The sequence below is a fragment of the Tricharina praecox genome (genome assembly GCF_024521635.1).
Source record: "Tricharina praecox strain CBS 144465 chromosome Unknown BZA05scaffold_6, whole genome shotgun sequence".
Classification (NCBI taxonomy): Eukaryota; Fungi; Ascomycota; class Pezizomycetes; order Pezizales; family Pyronemataceae; genus Tricharina; species Tricharina praecox.
The window spans coordinates 78582-95802 of record NW_026250408.1 but is presented as its reverse complement, the minus strand read 5'-3'; the positions used below and the strand labels follow the sequence as shown (position 1 = coordinate 95802).

General features: G+C 52.2%; 3 protein-coding genes across 3 annotated transcripts; all 3 read right to left on the bottom strand.

Annotated features, from left to right (window-relative positions):
- Window positions 1-811: 811 nt before the first annotated feature.
- Window positions 812-5074, bottom strand: BZA05DRAFT_429114 (WD40-repeat-containing domain protein). Its single transcript, XM_051486119.1, has 13 exons — window positions 4869-5074; window positions 3642-4836; window positions 3410-3467; window positions 3368-3373; window positions 3002-3313; window positions 2902-2962; window positions 2473-2871; window positions 2411-2439; window positions 2217-2380; window positions 2041-2183; window positions 1994-2001; window positions 1194-1954; window positions 812-1139 (listed from the first exon to the last, which is right to left on the bottom strand). The coding sequence occupies exons 1-12, from the start codon at window positions 5057-5059 to the stop codon at window positions 1194-1196; spliced, it is 3327 nt and encodes a 1108-aa protein (XP_051341460.1). The 5' UTR covers window positions 5060-5074; the 3' UTR covers window positions 812-1139.
- A 726-nt stretch (window positions 5075-5800) lies between these two features.
- BZA05DRAFT_349757 (uncharacterized protein) lies at window positions 5801-7095 on the bottom strand (the record flags this gene model as incomplete). Its single annotated transcript, XM_051481262.1, has 4 exons — window positions 6719-7095; window positions 6441-6669; window positions 6321-6380; window positions 5801-6265 (listed from the first exon to the last, which is right to left on the bottom strand). Coding segments are annotated over exons 1-4 (1077 nt in total), but the record flags the coding sequence as incomplete, so codon positions are not given.
- Window positions 7096-13989: 6894 nt separating this feature from the next.
- BZA05DRAFT_429113 (uncharacterized protein) lies at window positions 13990-16206 on the bottom strand (the record flags this gene model as incomplete). Its single annotated transcript, XM_051486118.1, has 8 exons — window positions 15574-16206; window positions 15454-15503; window positions 15127-15370; window positions 14899-15060; window positions 14584-14759; window positions 14399-14532; window positions 14218-14301; window positions 13990-14154 (listed from the first exon to the last, which is right to left on the bottom strand). Coding segments are annotated over exons 1-8 (1398 nt in total), but the record flags the coding sequence as incomplete, so codon positions are not given.
- Between the last annotated feature and the right edge of the window lie 1015 nt (window positions 16207-17221).

Genomic DNA, 17221 nt, shown 5'->3' with positions numbered 1-17221 from the left:
TTTGTAGTGTGATTTTTCCCCTACCCATGGAGCACATGGCTTTACTGAGTAAACTGTAAAGTTACAGTAGCTATGGTTGCACAAACATAGCAGGTCACTCGCTGATTCCACATTGTGGCAGTGCGGGTTCAATCAAGTCCAACAAAAAATGAAGAAGCAGGAGATGAGGATGGGCTGTGAGATGTTCTTGGTGCGATTTCATTTGTTATTTGTTTGGTAGGCAGCGGCGCCACATCGTGCTGGATGGTAGCGGGATCCTAACCGCCGGCCGGCCAGAGTGGGCAGGAAAGGAGTGCGACGGTTCTCCATAGTCTAGATAGGCTGCATGCGAAATAAAACAGGAAGATCTGTCTCTCTCAAGTCCAACAATCATTACCGACTAGGTATGCTAAGATGCACGAAAAAGCTGTGACTGGCGGGTCGTTTGTGTGTACTGTCAAGTCGGTGTGTGGTGACCGTTGATATCAACCCGTGATGATTATGGCGGGGCCTCTGCTCCTCGCAGTTCGACGATTCATAGTATTGCCATACGAGTTCGGACATTTTTCCGAAGGGAGGCAACAGTCGGCGGCCATCCGAGGCAGTCTCATCTACTAGTAGGATCATGCCCGTCCAGTCCGGTAGTGAGAATCCATGAGTCCAGCGAGATATCGACGGTTGCTTGAGAACCGCAACTTGGAGTCTCAGTCCTGCGGAGTGGTGATCTGTCGCGATGGAAGTGGATCGGCGGAGTGGAGAGTATGCCGCTGAACTCAGAACGGTGAGCAATAGGGAACGTGCGGGAAAGTTGCAAAGATTTCACGTGATGCTTGCCGCAGTAGTCGTAGGCCTCCACGTGCAACTCTCCATCCAAAGCCACAGCCCTGGAGCCCCAGATATATGTACATACTCCCGGATCCTTCCCACTTTGTACTGTACGATACATATGCAGTCCTTGTATCACTCACGAAGTTCCCACTGTACCAATCCATACGCAAAGTTTTCCAACCACGAAACATAACCCATTTAGTGAGGCTGCCAACATATCTGCCATGACAAACATCGGAACAAAGAATGTGGCAATCCCGAAGAAAAACGAAACCATTGGCTCCCGGAACATTGCAGTCGAGAATACCCAGATCCAGACAGCGAGATATCACCTAAGAATAGTCAGCTAGATCCTACTAGTCCCCGCGGATTTGGAGGGGCACAACCTATGAAATCAAGTCTAGATTAAGTTTCATGAAGGAAACTCTTCCTGAGCGATGCCCAAGAGCGATGACGTTGTCATGGACAGCGTAACACCCCGCTCGATAATCAGGGGGAAGCAAGAATAGTTTCCGCATCCCTAAGGATAACCAGTCCCCACGTACACACAACATGAATGGTAAATTGGCTCGCAATTGATGCGTAAGATGGGCAGGTGCAGATACTCCACCATAAGTTTTAATGCGACCACCGTCGATAAGAGACAACTGGGATATTTCTCTTGCGTTTACCGTACCGATTGCATCGCCCAAACCGATGTGCCAGAAGCTGACGGTGTTATCGTCGGATCTGGATGTGAGGAGCTGGCCGTCTGGCGAAAATTCCACTACTAAACACGAGCCTGAAAGCCCTTCAATAATGCTCTGGCTGGTCATCGTGTTCGAAGTCCAGAGCCGAACGGTATGGTCGTCCGATGCCGAGGCGATAAGCGTGCCATCGGGCGAGAATGCCACTGCAGAGACCGAGCCTGAATGGCCTTCGAGGGTCCCGAGGCAGGTGCCCGTCGTCGGATCCCATAGCCGTACGGTATTGTCGTATGATGCTGACGCGAGAAACTTCCCATCGGGCGAGAATACCACTGCCCTAACAGCGCTTGAATGACCTTTGAGAGTGTTTCGACAGGTGCCGTTCATCGAGTCCCAGAGCCGAACGGTATCACCGTTGGACGATGCCGAGGCGAGAAGCTTGCCGTCGGGTGAGAATGCCACTGCAATTACCGAGCTCGAATGGCGCTCAAGAATGCAACGGCAGGTACTCGTCATCAAATCCCAGAGGCGAACGGTATTGTCTGACGATGCGGATGCGAGTAGTGTGCTATCAGGCGAGAATACCACTGCCCGCACCAAAACCGAATGTCCCTCAAGAGTGCCCTGAGAAACCCCCGTTGCTGGATCCCAGAGCCGGATGGTACTGTCGTCCGATGCCGAAGCAAGAGCCTTGCCATCTGGCGAAAACGCAATTGCAATTACCGAGCCTAGATGGCCCTCGAGAGTGTCACCACCGGTAAGTATTGTCGGATCCCACAGTCGTACAGTATGGTCGTCCGATGCTGAGGCGAGAAGCTTGCTATCGGGCGAGAATGCCACTGCCGAGACCGAGCCTGAATGGCCTTCGAGTGTGCCGCTGCAGGTGCCTGTCACGGGATCCCAGAGCCGGACGGTACGGTCGTACGATGCCGACGCGAGAAACCTACTATCGGGCGAGAATGCCAATTCATAGACCGACAGAGAATGGCTCCTAAGGACAGCGCGGCAGAGCGTAGTGATAGGGTCCCAGAGCCGAATGGTGCCGTCGGACGACGCAGATGCGAGAAGTTTCCCGTCGGGCGAGAATGCCACTGCAGAGATTGGATCCGAATGGCCTTCGAGAGTGTCGCCAAAGGTGCCTATCGTCGGATACCACAGTCGGACGGTATGGTTGTCCGATCCCGACGCGAGGAGTTCGCCGTCAGACGAGAATGCCACTGCATAGACCGAGCCTGAATGGCCTTTGAGTGTGCCGCTGCAGGTGCCCTTTGCCGGATTCCAGAGCCGGACGGTGCTATCGGATGACGCCGACGCGAGGAGATTGCCATTCGGCGAGAATACCACTGCAGAGACCGGCAGCGAATGACCCTTGAGAGTACTATGGCAGGTTCTAGTCTTCGTATCCCACAGGCGGAGGGTATTGTCGTCCGATGCCGACGCGAGAATTTTACCATCGAACGAGAATGCCACTGAAGTGACGGTGCTCGAATGGCCTTCGAGAACGCCACGGCAGGTCCCTGTCATCAGATCCCAGAGCCGTACGGTTCTGTCAGACGATGCCGATGCGATGTGCTTGCCATCAGGCGAGAATGCTACGGCTATAACGACGTTTGAATGGCCCTTAAGGGTGTTGCGGCAGGTGCCCGTCGTCGGATCCCAGAGCCGAACGGTACGGTCGTACGATGCCGATGCGAGAAACCTGCCGTCGGGCGAGAATGACACTATCTTGACCCAATGTGTGTGTCCGTCAAGCACCTGTAACATCGAGTCCCAGTGTGCGGGAACTCTCGGCAAGCCGCTAATCCAGCTTGGGATACAGTCTCAAAATTGCTCTCGGAGTATGCTTTTTTCCGGGCTGAGGGTTTGAGCAGAACAATATACTTGGAGAGGCGCAATCTCGATGATTGATCTGAAACTGAGTACGAATCGCACTGCGTCACCTGCCATTGCGGTCAAGTGAGGACTGGCTTTGGCCTAGAGTGCAATGTTAGCAGGATTTCGCGTCTAAGGGCACATCATGAGCCGGCAGGAATCCCCATTCGCAGACAATTGGAGTCCGAGATTCTCATCCAGTTCCATCCATTGACGCTTGGCTAGACGACATCTCTCCAGAAAGAAATAAAGCTCAAGATGTTCCGGATCGCTCACCGTAAGTATAGAGTCAAACGTCTTGATCATGACAACGCCATCCGCTATCCTGCCCATTAGGCTGAGAGCCTCGAGCCAGTGGAGGAAGTGCTCCTTGATGAAACTGTGTACTCGGTCGTGTAATGGTTCCTCGTTACGGAGTTCGACGTCAATTCCGTGTAGATGATCGACCCAATACCGGCACGCATACTGAACCTCCTGGGGAAGGTAACGCCGTACTGTACTATCGTCGATTTCGCTTGTGAGCGTACCCCCGTACCCCAGACCACACAGATCCTGCTTTAGGCGCTTTGACATGAGCTCGAGGCAGCTGACCAAAAGATCGTTGTGCGCCTCTCGCCCAACTATTCTGAACCGATCATCAGTGCATCTTTGATCACTCAATAAATAATCGCAGAAAGACAGATGCAGAACCGTGATCGGAACGTCCTCGCTATTGGAATATCCCAACACGGAGCTCAGGGAATCCAATGTTCGCTCCACCTCCCTCGGTTCCGTGTTTAGGAGTTGGCCTAGTACACCGGCGGTTAGGGCGTCGATTAGTACCACGATGGCTCCGACTATCCGCCTGAACCGTTGCAAGAGCTTCTTCGTTCTCTGCTGAGAGTCGCTATCTTTAATTACTGCGTATCGTAAGATCGTCGTGTACATCAAGTCGAGTTGTTCCGTCGGCGATCCATCTTCCATGCTATCTTTCAAAACCAAACTGAGGCGTTGTGGCGGATAACTGTCCACATGCCCAATGAACCGGCATACCGTTGCAGCGTAGATAAACAATCCACCCGCCTTCTCGATGAGATGATCCTGGCTTGCTTTGTCCGGCCATTCCAACGTCCCTGCGAGGTGATGACGTCTCCGGATTCCGTCCAGCTCGTGTCCGAGAAAAACCAATATATCGTGGTTGACGATTGGGTTAGAGATGCTATGAAGAATAAAATCCCGATGGATATCTTGGGATATCGCTTCGAACTGATGGCGAATCGGAGTTTCTGGCCTGCTGGTGACAAACACTAGCAGCCGCACAGAGCTGACAGATCTCGCTTGGGAAATAAGTTCAAGGATCAGTCCAGTATCTTTTTCATTGTCGCACTCGTCCAACGCATCGACAACTATTATCACAGACTGCAGTTGGGGTGATCCACCGCTCATCTGAGAAAGCGGTTCAAGGATAAGATGTTTCCACTGCTCGCGTAGGCTTTGTCTAGCGACATCGGGGTTGTCGCATACACCTTGAGCAAACCGGCGGCAAGTTCCGGCTGGGCACACGGTAGCTGGTATGCAATGGTAGCGGAAAGTTTCGAAGCATGAGAAAGATCGCCGTGACCTCGGGAAAAGAAGAAACTTGCACCGAGTCGTTTCTCATCGGCCCATTTCCGAGCGACCGTACGAGCTATGGTCGACTTTCCAGTACCGGCCATTCCATTCAACCAAAAGATGCATGCACCGTGATTGGGCGCGTCCGCCCAGCGCATAATTTCCTCAAGGAGGGCAACTCGGGTGTCGTCTAAGCATCTTGGCTCGTGTTCCAAACGACGTGAGTTGAATCCGGCGCCATTGGCACAATGGGCTTCTGCTTTATGGTCCAGCGAAGATTAGCTATGGGAAGTATGTACCGTACGGGTTTCCTCCAACCTACCGAACTTTCCCAAGGATTCTACGGTTTGTGGATCAGGCTGCTGGTAGTAGTGAATCGACGTAGTTCCTAAATCAAGATGGAAGGATGATCAGGTAAAGTGTTTCCTCGTCGTTGCATAGAACAGGCTACGAACCGAATCCTACGGGCCCCCTGAATTGCGAGTCTCGAATTTCGTTGTGCCTCGAGCCGCTGTAGGCACGAGTGATACTTGCGACACCGGTGCTATTTTTTGTTGTCATGTTCTGGATATCGGTCGTGGTTTCCGAGTCCGCGTGGCTGGTGCTCCGGATGCTGGAGAACCTTTGTAACGCGTGTTTCCGATGTTGAATTCTACTCGCTGTTTTACCAGCTAAATAAGTGATCGTTAGCCACCATCATTATCCAGACGGAGCCCGAGAAGCATGCTGACCATCGTACGTGAACTCACTTCTCCCTCGGGTGTATCCTGTTCACCCGCGAGGGGCCGATCCGGAAGCCCGTGTTGCGTTCTTGAAGCTTTCCGGACACACTCGGACAGCCGTTCCCGAACTATTGTGTAGTGGGGGTCGCTATTGTGGGCGAATTTCACCATGGTTGAGTGGTCGGCAGCGATTGCTACGTACTTATGCATGACCCCGTGAGGCCTGGGGCCAAAGGTTGCTGACGCCTCCGGGACTGCCCGGATCATCGCGCCACTCCGTGTCCAACTTCCATCCGGGTGGACGCCCACAGCTCGAGTGTCTCTAGTTTCAAAAAAGGACACAATCTGGCAACCCCCGAGATGAACTTCGACCGCTCGCAGGAAATCGTCACAAGTGAACCTTAAGAAGTCCGAGTCTTCCGACAGGTTGTAGATGTAGTCTGCATGCTTCGGCTCGCGTACTAGCGTCCTCAAGCGTCTGAGGTCAAGACCTCTGGAGGGTACTCCAAAAAAAAAGATACCAACACACGAGCTCAAGATGACCTTATCGGTATCGCGACCTTCAGGTCCCGATGCATGCGCGATTGCCTATGGATTATAAGCTTCAGTCGTGCCCACGAGTGGAGCGGCATTTTGTACGTACCTGCTTGATGACTAGGCCACCGAGGCTGTGGCCGATGAATATCAGGGGACGGTTACGTTCCTGGCGACATCTGTTCAGCTATTACGTTCTCAGCGAGGCTGCTAGCTCGATTGCACATACATTGTCTCCGGTACGTGCACCCGCAACACTCTTCAACAGCGATGTCGCAAAAGTGTGAATAGTCGGGGCGTCCCTATCGTCTCGGCGGCTCGTGTCGTAGCCGAAGGTGAGGATCCTGATGTGCTCGCCTATCTCCGACGGCAAAAAGTCCCGTAGCCACATCTTCGGCTGGTGCCGCGGTTTCCACGATTCATACGCGTGATCGGCGAGGCCCGTCACAGCAATAATACTTGGGGTTTCGTCAGCGGCAAACCAACGCACACGAGGGCGGGCACTACCCCACTACGGGCATCTGCGCGCTGTACAACGGCGTGATCCCAAGAAAGTCGCAGTCAACCACCAGGCCAGCGACTGTTTCCGGGTACGAAAGGTAGATTCTGGTACCTGGGGAACATTCGGAAAAGGTTGGAGGCTCCCCCTCGGTGAGGGTAATGGTCGCAATCGCATCCCTTTTCGAAGGAAACAACGAAAGTATGAAACCGTCGTATCCAAGAAGCTCTTTCAGATAGACTCTAAGCTCATCTTGCGTGACATGGGGTGGGATGCAGCGAATCCGGAGTGTTCGCGGCCGAGTCGGTGGCTGCCAGGGCGGTATCGACATGTGAGGTGTGGTAGTGGCAGGCTCACGGCCTGGCGCCCGGCGCCATAGAACGCGGTTCCAGAAGTTCGACATAGGTTCCGCGAAATATGTACCAGGTTTCGAGCTGAAGGTTGCAACAATCTTCGTGAAAACAACCGAAAGAGCCTCTTTGGGCAAGGGATGAGGATTGACGGTAAAAAGCGGGGATACTCTGCTTCAGGCCCTGGCCAACACTCAAAAGTAGGCGACTCGGAGATTTCTGACAGCACACTGTGCAACACGCATTTTCTCCATTTGTGGTGGCCGACCAATCGCTGCGACGAATACCTCCTCAAGCGCTAACTATCGGTGGCATCACGCATCACGCAACGTATCGAAGATTGGTCCATTTCTGCGGAGTCGGCGCGCTATTCGCTGGCGTCACGTGACGTCATGCACGGATCCATGCACTCTCCGCTATTTGTACTCACATAAGTCAACCAATTAGCATGGAATGAAACTCCCGGGCGCTTTTGCGTGCATGACATAGAGCCTCCACTGTGGTCAAGCTGGAGCAGGAACATCTACTGCCACGACGACCGCCCGGACAGATTCCCGGCTGGTCGCGAATTGTACTTTCACCCGGACTGATAGCCGGTGATGGCCAGTCTCCGTGTTCGGTAGAGTTAAGAACATATAGATATATGGTGGCCGACACTTAGAAGAGGTAGCGTGACAGTGGTACCGAGCTCGAAAACAACCCCCATCGCCAGCCGTAATTCCATCACCCAGAATAAAAAAGAATTTATTTTGGCTCTGTAGGGGGATAGAGGAACATGTGTACAAAACCGCTACAGAGCCCGATTTTGATTTGCTGTGGTGGTGGGGGAGTAAATACGCTTTGAAAACATCAACTTTGGTTAGGCAGCCACAGATTCACATCACGCACTAACGCTTTTGGTGTCTGTTTATACCCTATTAGGCAATTCCAGTGATAGATAGCAGCGCTTACTAAGTCTCTTGGTATAGCGCTATACTCTATGGAGACATTCGAGTGTTATCAGGTGCATCTTTGAGTAGATACAGGACATCACTCGCGCTTAGTCACCGGATTTGAAAATCGCACATTTGCCAATAAATGCCAAGGCACTATCTCGGCTAAGTGTCGGCCAGTATAGGCACATGCGGATCTAAATGTGCCGTTATGTGCTTTTAGAGCACTCCCTCACTCCAGTTACGCTAACCGCGCACCCCTCTTAGCGAATTGTGCTGTAGAAATGCATTGATGGTCGATGACATGATGCAACAGTCAGCACATAGCGTGGCACGCAGAAAGGCGTGGAGGTTCACTCGGTGGGAAGGCTGAACATCATTCTACGGTATCTACCGCTCAGGGCTCCATCCGATGACCACCGCTGACTACTCGGCAACACGATTAGTAATATTGAGATAGACCGACGACATAAGTTCAGCCTCGCTATGCGATTTGCGTAAATTTCACAAAATTTCTTCAATCCAGTTGCTCAAATACCACCACCACCACCACTGCTGATATCGTTCAATTTCTCTTGAAAATTTCTTTGACATTGTCATCTTGATAGTTGTGGTGATTAGCACCGTTGGGTGATGAGAAAGAGACCCGCCGACCGTCATCAGCCTCATCTTGGCGGCGCCAAGATCTCAGCCTATCCAAATAATAATGAACTCATCTAGGTATGATAGTCGTGTGGGATTCGGGGCCAGATCCGGTGCGGTCGCCTCAATGTTGTGATGTTCTCTGTTGCTGATTCTATGTTCTCCTAGTTTTTGAGTCTGTCGTTGAAGACAGCGGATATTATCAACAGATGAGACATCAGACATTACCATCACCGCAGATATTATTAGTCCAACACCGCGGACATACTTTGAGGTGGTTGAGCCTGACGAATATTCATCAGGCTGCTTTCTTCCTTGTTCCTTTCTAGTCAATTCAATCAGTCTGAACAGTTGCCGTACTCGTCGGGAGTCCCTCAGTAGATGCCTAGCCTGTTCCCGCAACTGTTACATATCAAATCTACATTCCGATCGCAGCATATCTTATCGATCTTATCCCATCTTATCGCACCTTTCAGGATGGCAGACAACAGAACACCCCGGTATGTACTCTACTCTACTGTTCTAGTCCAAGCGGTTGATCGATCACTCCGTGTAGAAAAAAAGGGTGCAGCATGCCGCTGATATTTCTCCATAAGTTGGGTACCTAGAGAGGTTCATGTACATACACAGATCGGAGTGTTTCACTAAAGGGTTAGGTACCCATATCGTTCGAGTATGCGCGCAACCGTCGGTTAACAGCTGGGAAGCCGTAGCTACGTGACCGCGTGCCAAATGACAGTGTTCTCCATCGTACGGTCCGTCCGGCCAAAATACCTGACGGTCCGAGCCTGAGATGGACCGTTGCAAGATGTGTCCGCCAGATCTGGGCACGGGACGGACGGGTTAGTCGTTATCCGACGGTGGAGGACGACCGTCCAAGTCATGTGAATATGATTCGGCGGATTGATGATTTCTTAGCACCGATATCCTAGGCACCACTGCGTCAGTTCATTCCTCATCGCTCCACAAACTGTGCAAAGTGGCAGTATTCGTACTCGCACGCCTAAGGTGCGGCGCCCGGCCCCTAGTTATCACAGCGCGCTAGGCACCATAACTCACTCGGCAACTCAAGGTTTACGCCCGAAATTAGGTTTTTACCCAGGGCTTGACGGACCGTCATTGACGGCCGTCCTGAGCCGTCTGGCTCGTCCATCCACTGAGAACAGCTTGAAATCCACGTCATGGGCTCGGACGGACGGGAGTCACGTCGTCCGTCCTCGTCCGAGGCTCGGGACGGACGGACTGGAGAATGGAGATCATTGCCAAATACACGGATGCAGAGATGACTCTCGCTCTACTGTTACAGGAAGCCAACAACCTCCACCTATCTCCTGGACCAGCCCACATTCTTCCCTTTGCTAAACGGCTGAAGGCCCACCGGTTTCCTGAGGCACGGCTACCCGGTGATCACATGGTACATGGACGGCCTGCAGAAGAGGACTCGCCGGGGCGGAAGAATAGCAGTGCGATAGTTGTACTAGTAGTTATTAGTGGTGGTAAACTTTTAGACACTCCGAAGCCTCTATCGTATCAGAGTGTAGTGAGTGACGGTCATCTTCGATGATCCACGGATTTCTCGCATGGCCGTAGTTTTTCCATGTGGTTTGTCACACAGCTGACGTTTAACGAGGTGCAGGAGAAGTGCAGGCATTTTAGGACCTCCGTCTGTCTTGCTGAATTTGGATGCTATCTTGTGGGGGTTGCCTCTCGAGGGGTACTGTGAAATGTCGGACGTCCGGAGAGAAACGTGGCTCCAAGGAGGCCACAGAGGACAACTTTCCGAGTGAATATGGTCGCCATTTCGGGCGTTCCGCCTCTGATCACCGGAGCGGATGCTCTATGAAGGTCCTACCTGTAACTACCTATTTAGAGATCATCATTTCCTCCTTTCCAAGGGCATCATCACGATCAACGAATTCACATATATCTCTCCACCATTTTATTGTTGTCTCTATCCACCGATGTACTCAGATAACTTCCGAAGTTAAGGGCGGAAGTCTTTAATCATGACGATAATTTCGAAAGAGGAGAGAGAGAGAGAGAGAGCTTTTTCGGACCGTCAACTGGAGTCTTGTTGTTCTATTGTCTGACTTGACTGATGGTAGGAAAACGCGAAAAGGTTGCAATTCTTACCGAAAACCCACCTTCCGACGCATGCCAGCCTTCAGATAAAAGAAGAAACGTAGATGTGGTAACAGCTACTTCATCGACTTCTCAGCTTGATATCCGTATCTCGCCCAGACCTCCAGGCCGGCGTCGATGCCAACCCAGGTGCGGATGGTAATGAGAGGTAGCCCGTGGGTTCTGAGATAGTCGATCTCCCAACCAATCCGCCTGGCGGCGATGAGGTGGTAGATAGCTGTCATTTTCTCTTCGAGCTGTTGTATACGCAAGGCGGTCTCCGTGCTAATTGTGGTGTCCGCGCCGGTGTTGGTGGGTAGTGGGGTGGTGGGGGGAAAATCGTCCCACCGAATCAAGCCGCCGAGATGGTCCTTCATTCACGTTAGTCAGTTATATGCGTGTACTCGGCGGGGAGGGGGTGTTCTATACCCTATTGGCAAGCGTGTTTATCCAGAAGAAGGGCCGGCGCATGGTGGGGAGCCACGTGAAGGTGAGGTATTCATTTGGGCTCGGGATTCCGGTGATCTCTCCGAGATTGAGGGTGACGAGGTGGAGACGGTAGGTGATGCTGACTTCGATGCCAGATGGGTTCGAGATCCCCTGTGGCACATATGAGTAGGTCCGACTCTTGGCCGGATTGTCATAGAACTCTGAAGCCATCAATTTAAGTCGGGGATGGGTGGCCGGTAGGATGATTTGCGTTGCTATCGGTGTTTCCTGGTGGTGGTAGTAGTGGTGGTATTGTTCTCGTAGCTCTCTTTTTATGGGTGAAGTCACGACACTGGATTCCAACCCTACTCCGTCCGCAAGTCTAGGTATGCGGCTCTCTCTATAGCCCTACTGGCGCGATCGCCGGTTATCACGTGCCTATTGCCCTACTGGCGGATCGATAGTTATCACGTGCATATTGCGATGCATGTGCTACGACTTCTTCCAGTTGATGTTGCCCTCCACCAGTTTACTTGGCACTAGTCCACCATGCGATATCATCTTCAAAAGATATAGGTCGTACTCGGTTTTCCATTCCTCTTTTCAACGTAGTCAAACAATTCTGAAATGTATATTGCAAAGAGAATCGGTGATGCTGGTGATCCTTGAGAATACCCGAATCGAGTTGATGTTCGGCTCCAGCCTTGTTGTTTACAGGGAGTACGCCCTCTGTATCAAGGTTGGCCACGCCTGTGCTTCGTTGCTTCCATATACCTAGTGAATTTGGCCAGCACCCGACCGAACGTGAACCGTTTATAACCGACAATCGAACCGGTTTTTGAAGAGCAACATTCCAACAACTACATACTTGGATACCTAGGCAGAATCCACCAACGCAACTTCATATTTTAGAACCACAAATGAATAGTGAGGAATTGGTTTAAACTCGACAACTAGTTACACTGGAAAACTATTGCCATTGTAAAGCCCAGAAAAGCAGTGGCTATTCGGAATGATCTGAGACGGAGACGTCTGCGCCGTGGTCGAGAAGTAACTGCACCATCGCCTCGTGCCCTCTCCCTGCCGCCCAGGTTAGCGGCGTATTCCCGTACACATCTGAGACGGAGACGTCTGCGCCGTTGTCGAGAAGTAACTGCGCAATCGCCTCGTATCCTTCATGTGCTACCACGCATAGCGGTGTCTCCCCGTCCACTGCTGCTGCGACGGAGACGTCTGCGCCGTTGTCGAGAAGTAACTGCACCATCGCCTTGTGCCCACTCTTTGCCGCGCAGAATAGCGGTGTCCTCCCGAACTCATCAGAGACGGAGACATCTGCGCCCTTGTCGAGAAGTAACTGCACAATCGCCTCGTCCCCTTTTCCTGCCGCACAGAGTAGCGGTGTCCTTCCGTCCCAACATGCGACGGAGACGTCTGCGCCCTTGTCGAGAAGTAACCGCACCATCGCCTTGTCCCCTTTTTCTGCCGCACAGTGCAGTGGTGTCCTTCCGTTCCAACCTGCGACAGAGACGTCTGCGCCGTTGTCGACAAGTAAATGCACAATCGCCTTGTACCCTTGGTGTGCCGCCACGCATAGCGGTGTACTTCCGTTCTCATCTGGGACGGAGACATCTGCGCCGTTGTCGAGCAGGAACTGCACAGTCGCCTCGTGCCCTTCGTATGCTGCCCAGCATAGCGGTGGTTGTCCACCGTTATCCGCGCCATATTCGAGAAGTAATTGGACCACCGTTGGATGCCCTCTCTCTACCGCCGAGTCTAGCGGTTTCATTCTGTCTTCATCCAAGACGGAGACGTCTGCATAGTTGTCGAGAAGTAGCTTCACAACCGCTTTGTGTCCGCGAAGTGCCGCCCAGTGTAGCGGTGTCTTTCCCTCCTCATCTGAGACGGAGACCTCTGCGCCGTTGTCGAGAAGTAACTGCACAACCGCTTCGTGCCCATCTCGTGCCGCCCAGTGTAGCGGTGTACTTCCCTCCAAATCCGAGACGGAGACGTCTGCGCCCTTTTCGAGAAGTAACTGGACCACCGCCACATACCCTTGCTGCACTGCCGCGTGTAGCGGTGTCACTCTGTACTGATCTGAAGCGGAGACGTCTGCGCCCTTGTCGAGAAGTAACTTCACAATTGCTTCGTGCCCGCCTCGTACCGCCAAGAATAGCGGTGTTCTTCCCTCCGCACCCGAGACGGAGACGTCTGCACCTTTGTCGAGAAGTAACTTCACTATTGCCCCATACCCGCGATAAGCGGTTAAATGTAGCGGCGTCATTCGAACCCGATTTGGGACTGAGACGTCGGCGCCCCTTTCAAGCAAGAACTGCACCACCTTCACATGTCCGTTCTGCGCTGCTCCGTGAAGCGGTCCTCCAGCAGAGATGTCGGCACCTCTGTCGAGGAGCAGCTGGGTTGCCGCCAGGTGCCCCTCTGTTGCAACGATCGATAGCAGCCGCTCAGGGGAGCTTCCACTGTTAGGGGGCTGTATGAATGTTTCGATGTGCAGCCCTTCGTCCAGCAACAACTGAACCACGTCGCACTCTCCCCTTTGCCCGACTTCATATGGGGAGAGCCACATCCCAAGACCATCAAGTTTAGGCGGACTGAAACCCCGATGGGTTAACATTTGCCTTACGACATCATAGTAGCCCCACTTCGCAATCGTGAACAACAAAGATTTGTGGTCGTCTGGGAAATATTCTCCGTGTGCTGAATGAGGCTGGGATGGTGGAAGGAACCGCTTGGCTGCTGCAACAGCGACCACAAGAAAAGAAGTAGACTCCATCTCCGGGGACCGACCAAGGATACCAAGAAAGTACTCGACAATATCCACAGTTGATATCATCATTGCGGCTAGCAAAAAGATCGCATCGTGGTTGACCTGCATTGAGTGCTGGAAGTCTGGGGTACAGCGAATTATGTGTAGCCCATACCCGAGCAAGAAAGCGCCGAGAAGCTGTGCGTCTGTTTGAAAAGCGGTCAGCACATGCTAACACCCATTGACATCCACCGAGGGAGGGGACTAACCAAAAGTAGTGGATAATATGATCTGCACACCTGCTATGCTGACGATGTTGTCGTGCCGAGGTTTCAGAGTAGGGAAGAGTTCAGCTAGGACCGGTTAGCGTAACTACATCACAAAGAGTCTGGCCATCATTCTCCCGACAGGTGAATATATCTTGCTTAGAGGGGGGGGTTATCCGCATACCTGCAAGCTCTGCCAAACATCTCCAGCTCTGATCATGAACGACTAAACGTGGCTTTCTTGACTTCTTGTCCACTAGGAGTAGTACTAGTGACGGAATTGGAATTTGCTGGTAGCTAGCCTGGTATCGAGCAAATCTACGCCAAAGTCAGAGTTGATAATTCGATTCAATGAAGGAGAGCATGTACCTTTGAAATATGATATCTTCATCCTTCATTACCCATGTTCGCTCTCCCGCTATGGAGCCTGGTCTCATCGCGGGGCTCGTCAATTGCGACTCCCAAATCTCCGGGTCGTCGACATCTTCAAGGCTAGGAATCCGAAGATTCTTGTCCTCAATGTATTGGAATTCCTCCTTGATTGCCTGTAACATGCGTTAGTTAAACTGACTTTGGTAACTACTCGGAACAGTGCTCCTTAAACTACGGTTTAGGATAGGGGCACAATCGGAGAGACTGTGTCAGACAAGTCGCCTGCCTGTGCCATTGAAGATCTAAGCTCACCTCGGTCAGACGTAAAACATCGCATTGCACACTGGCCTCGATGTAGATCATGTGAGGATGAACAACGATGACGTCCGTTAGAATCCAGGAAGCCTTCAACAGGTTGGCATATGCGTCATTGGGCACCGTGGCTCTCGCGGCAGCACGTAGCTCCATATGGGCCTGTACGGTCAATAGTCAGCCGTGTTGCGTTTAAGCGGACTATCAAGTAGCTGTGAAGGTTCCTACCTTTAGGAGCCACCAGCGGCCTGCTTTTGTCCACTCTTCGATACCTATCAGCGTCCAGCGCTGAGACACTTTCGCCGCCTGCATACACCGTTGACTGAAATCGATCTTTGCCGGACTATTTGTAGCGCCAAAAGCCGAAACTATCGGGAGGTCTCCCGTTCCGACGCGTTTGAGGAATGTCTTTATCCCGTGAACTCCAGCGTCGATCGACTGAGTGGTGGTCTCCAGACGTTGGAGTGATGAACTGATCGCCACACCCGAGAGTTTCCATCAGCACACTCCTTTAGGTTGAGAGTTCCCGTCACCACTCGGTTGGGGTATACCCACTTTCCCGCACAGGTGAGAAGTAAAGCCAAGAGGCCGTTGAGGTAGGTAAGCTGAAATTGATTACCAGGTAGTTAGTCGTACATCATACAATATTACAATCTGGGGGCCGAGGCATCCTACCTTACTCCGCAAACCCTCGACGTCCTTCACTCCAACTGCCCATTTGAACTGATCCCATCCCCGCTTGAAGGACGTTCGGGAGACGTTGCCTAAATTGCGATGCTTGTCATAAGCTTCCCGCAGACCGTTGAGGACATGCATCACCTGCGCCAGCAAATCCTCCACCATTCGCAATCGATCCTCTCCAGCTCGCACTAGGACCGAATTTGGGTCCCCGAACTCGTCTTCAAAAAGCTTAATTGTGGCGTGTAGCGTCTTTAGTTCGTCAACCAGCAGCCGGAACTCCTGTGGAGCCCCCTTCGCGACGAGGAAGCAGTCGTGGTATAGATACCAAGCCAACTTGCCAACCGCGGCGAAATCTCCGACGCCGAATCCGAATGGCATTTCGCCCAATAATGATGTTGAATGCCTGTTGAGAAGTAGTCGTCGTTAGACAATCTAACGGACGAGCGATGATTGCGCTGGATTGTGATCCCACTCGGAAAGCGGGGTCAGCGGCTGAGTTGCAGGATCTGCCGGCTAATCTGAGCTGCAGTTGTAGGGTCGCTGCTGACCTATGAGTCACACGCATCGAATCACCAGATGCTTACGTAGGTCGCGATGAAAAAGAAAAGAGACGTATCAAAAATTCGGTGATTCAGTAGAGTATAATAGGAAGATGTGAGCTGTCACGGAGGAAGCGATCGTATGGTAGCCTCGCGGGGGAGGACCACTCGTGCCGTTCCGGCGCATCCGAACGCGGCGAGGTGGCTGAGGGCCAACGGCATATTCCGTCACCAAATGTCGTTGAGCTGATGAAGATATATGCCGTACGCAGACACGCGAGAAAGGTTGAGAAGGAGAAGGTTATCTTTCTAGCTACCGCTCAGGGCTCCATCTCGTGGGCTCACCTGCCTGGCCTAACCCAATCTCCTCTAGCGTTATCCTCCGTCAGACGTCATCCGATCCTCTCTCCTATGTACCCCCGTACTTTTGCCATCTTATCTTATCGTATCTTATCGTATCTCATCGCTTGGTACTACCTTTCTACTCCACAATGGCCGCCATTGAATGGCCGGAGACAACACAAGCAAGAGGTAAGCCGTTCAGTGTTGAAATTACCATCGATCGGGTCTCCGTGTGGATGGGCGCCGAAATGCGAAAAACTATGAAGGTCGATCATGCTCCACATCGTGCCTAACACGTCTCGATAGTATGCGAAGGGAAACAGTATATGTATTGGTAGGTACTGATTACCTTGCAGAGTACGTACGTGCGTTATACACTCGGTGGAATTACGAAGATATGTAGGTACTTTTTTCCCCACGTCTTAGCGACGTCGGCTGGCTGGATCGATTGACCAGACCGAGCCGCTACATACATTGTACTTGCCGCGAAAGGCTTGTTTTAGCGTACCCGCAGTACGCTTGCCGAGTGATTTGAAGTGTATAGCCCATGCTGGGCAGGACGGAGGAGAGGCTGATAGAGCCGGAAGCTTGTGCGCGTCCGTGGTATAGTAGAGAGACTCCATACACGAGTGATAGCTGGATGCAGCAGAGCCAGAAAATTAGACCAGAAGATATTGGCGGCTGGCCGGTTGGAAGAGTTTATCAGTATGCTGCTCATCTGGGGCTATCGGGATTACTAAAGCGTTGGGCGCGCGGATTGC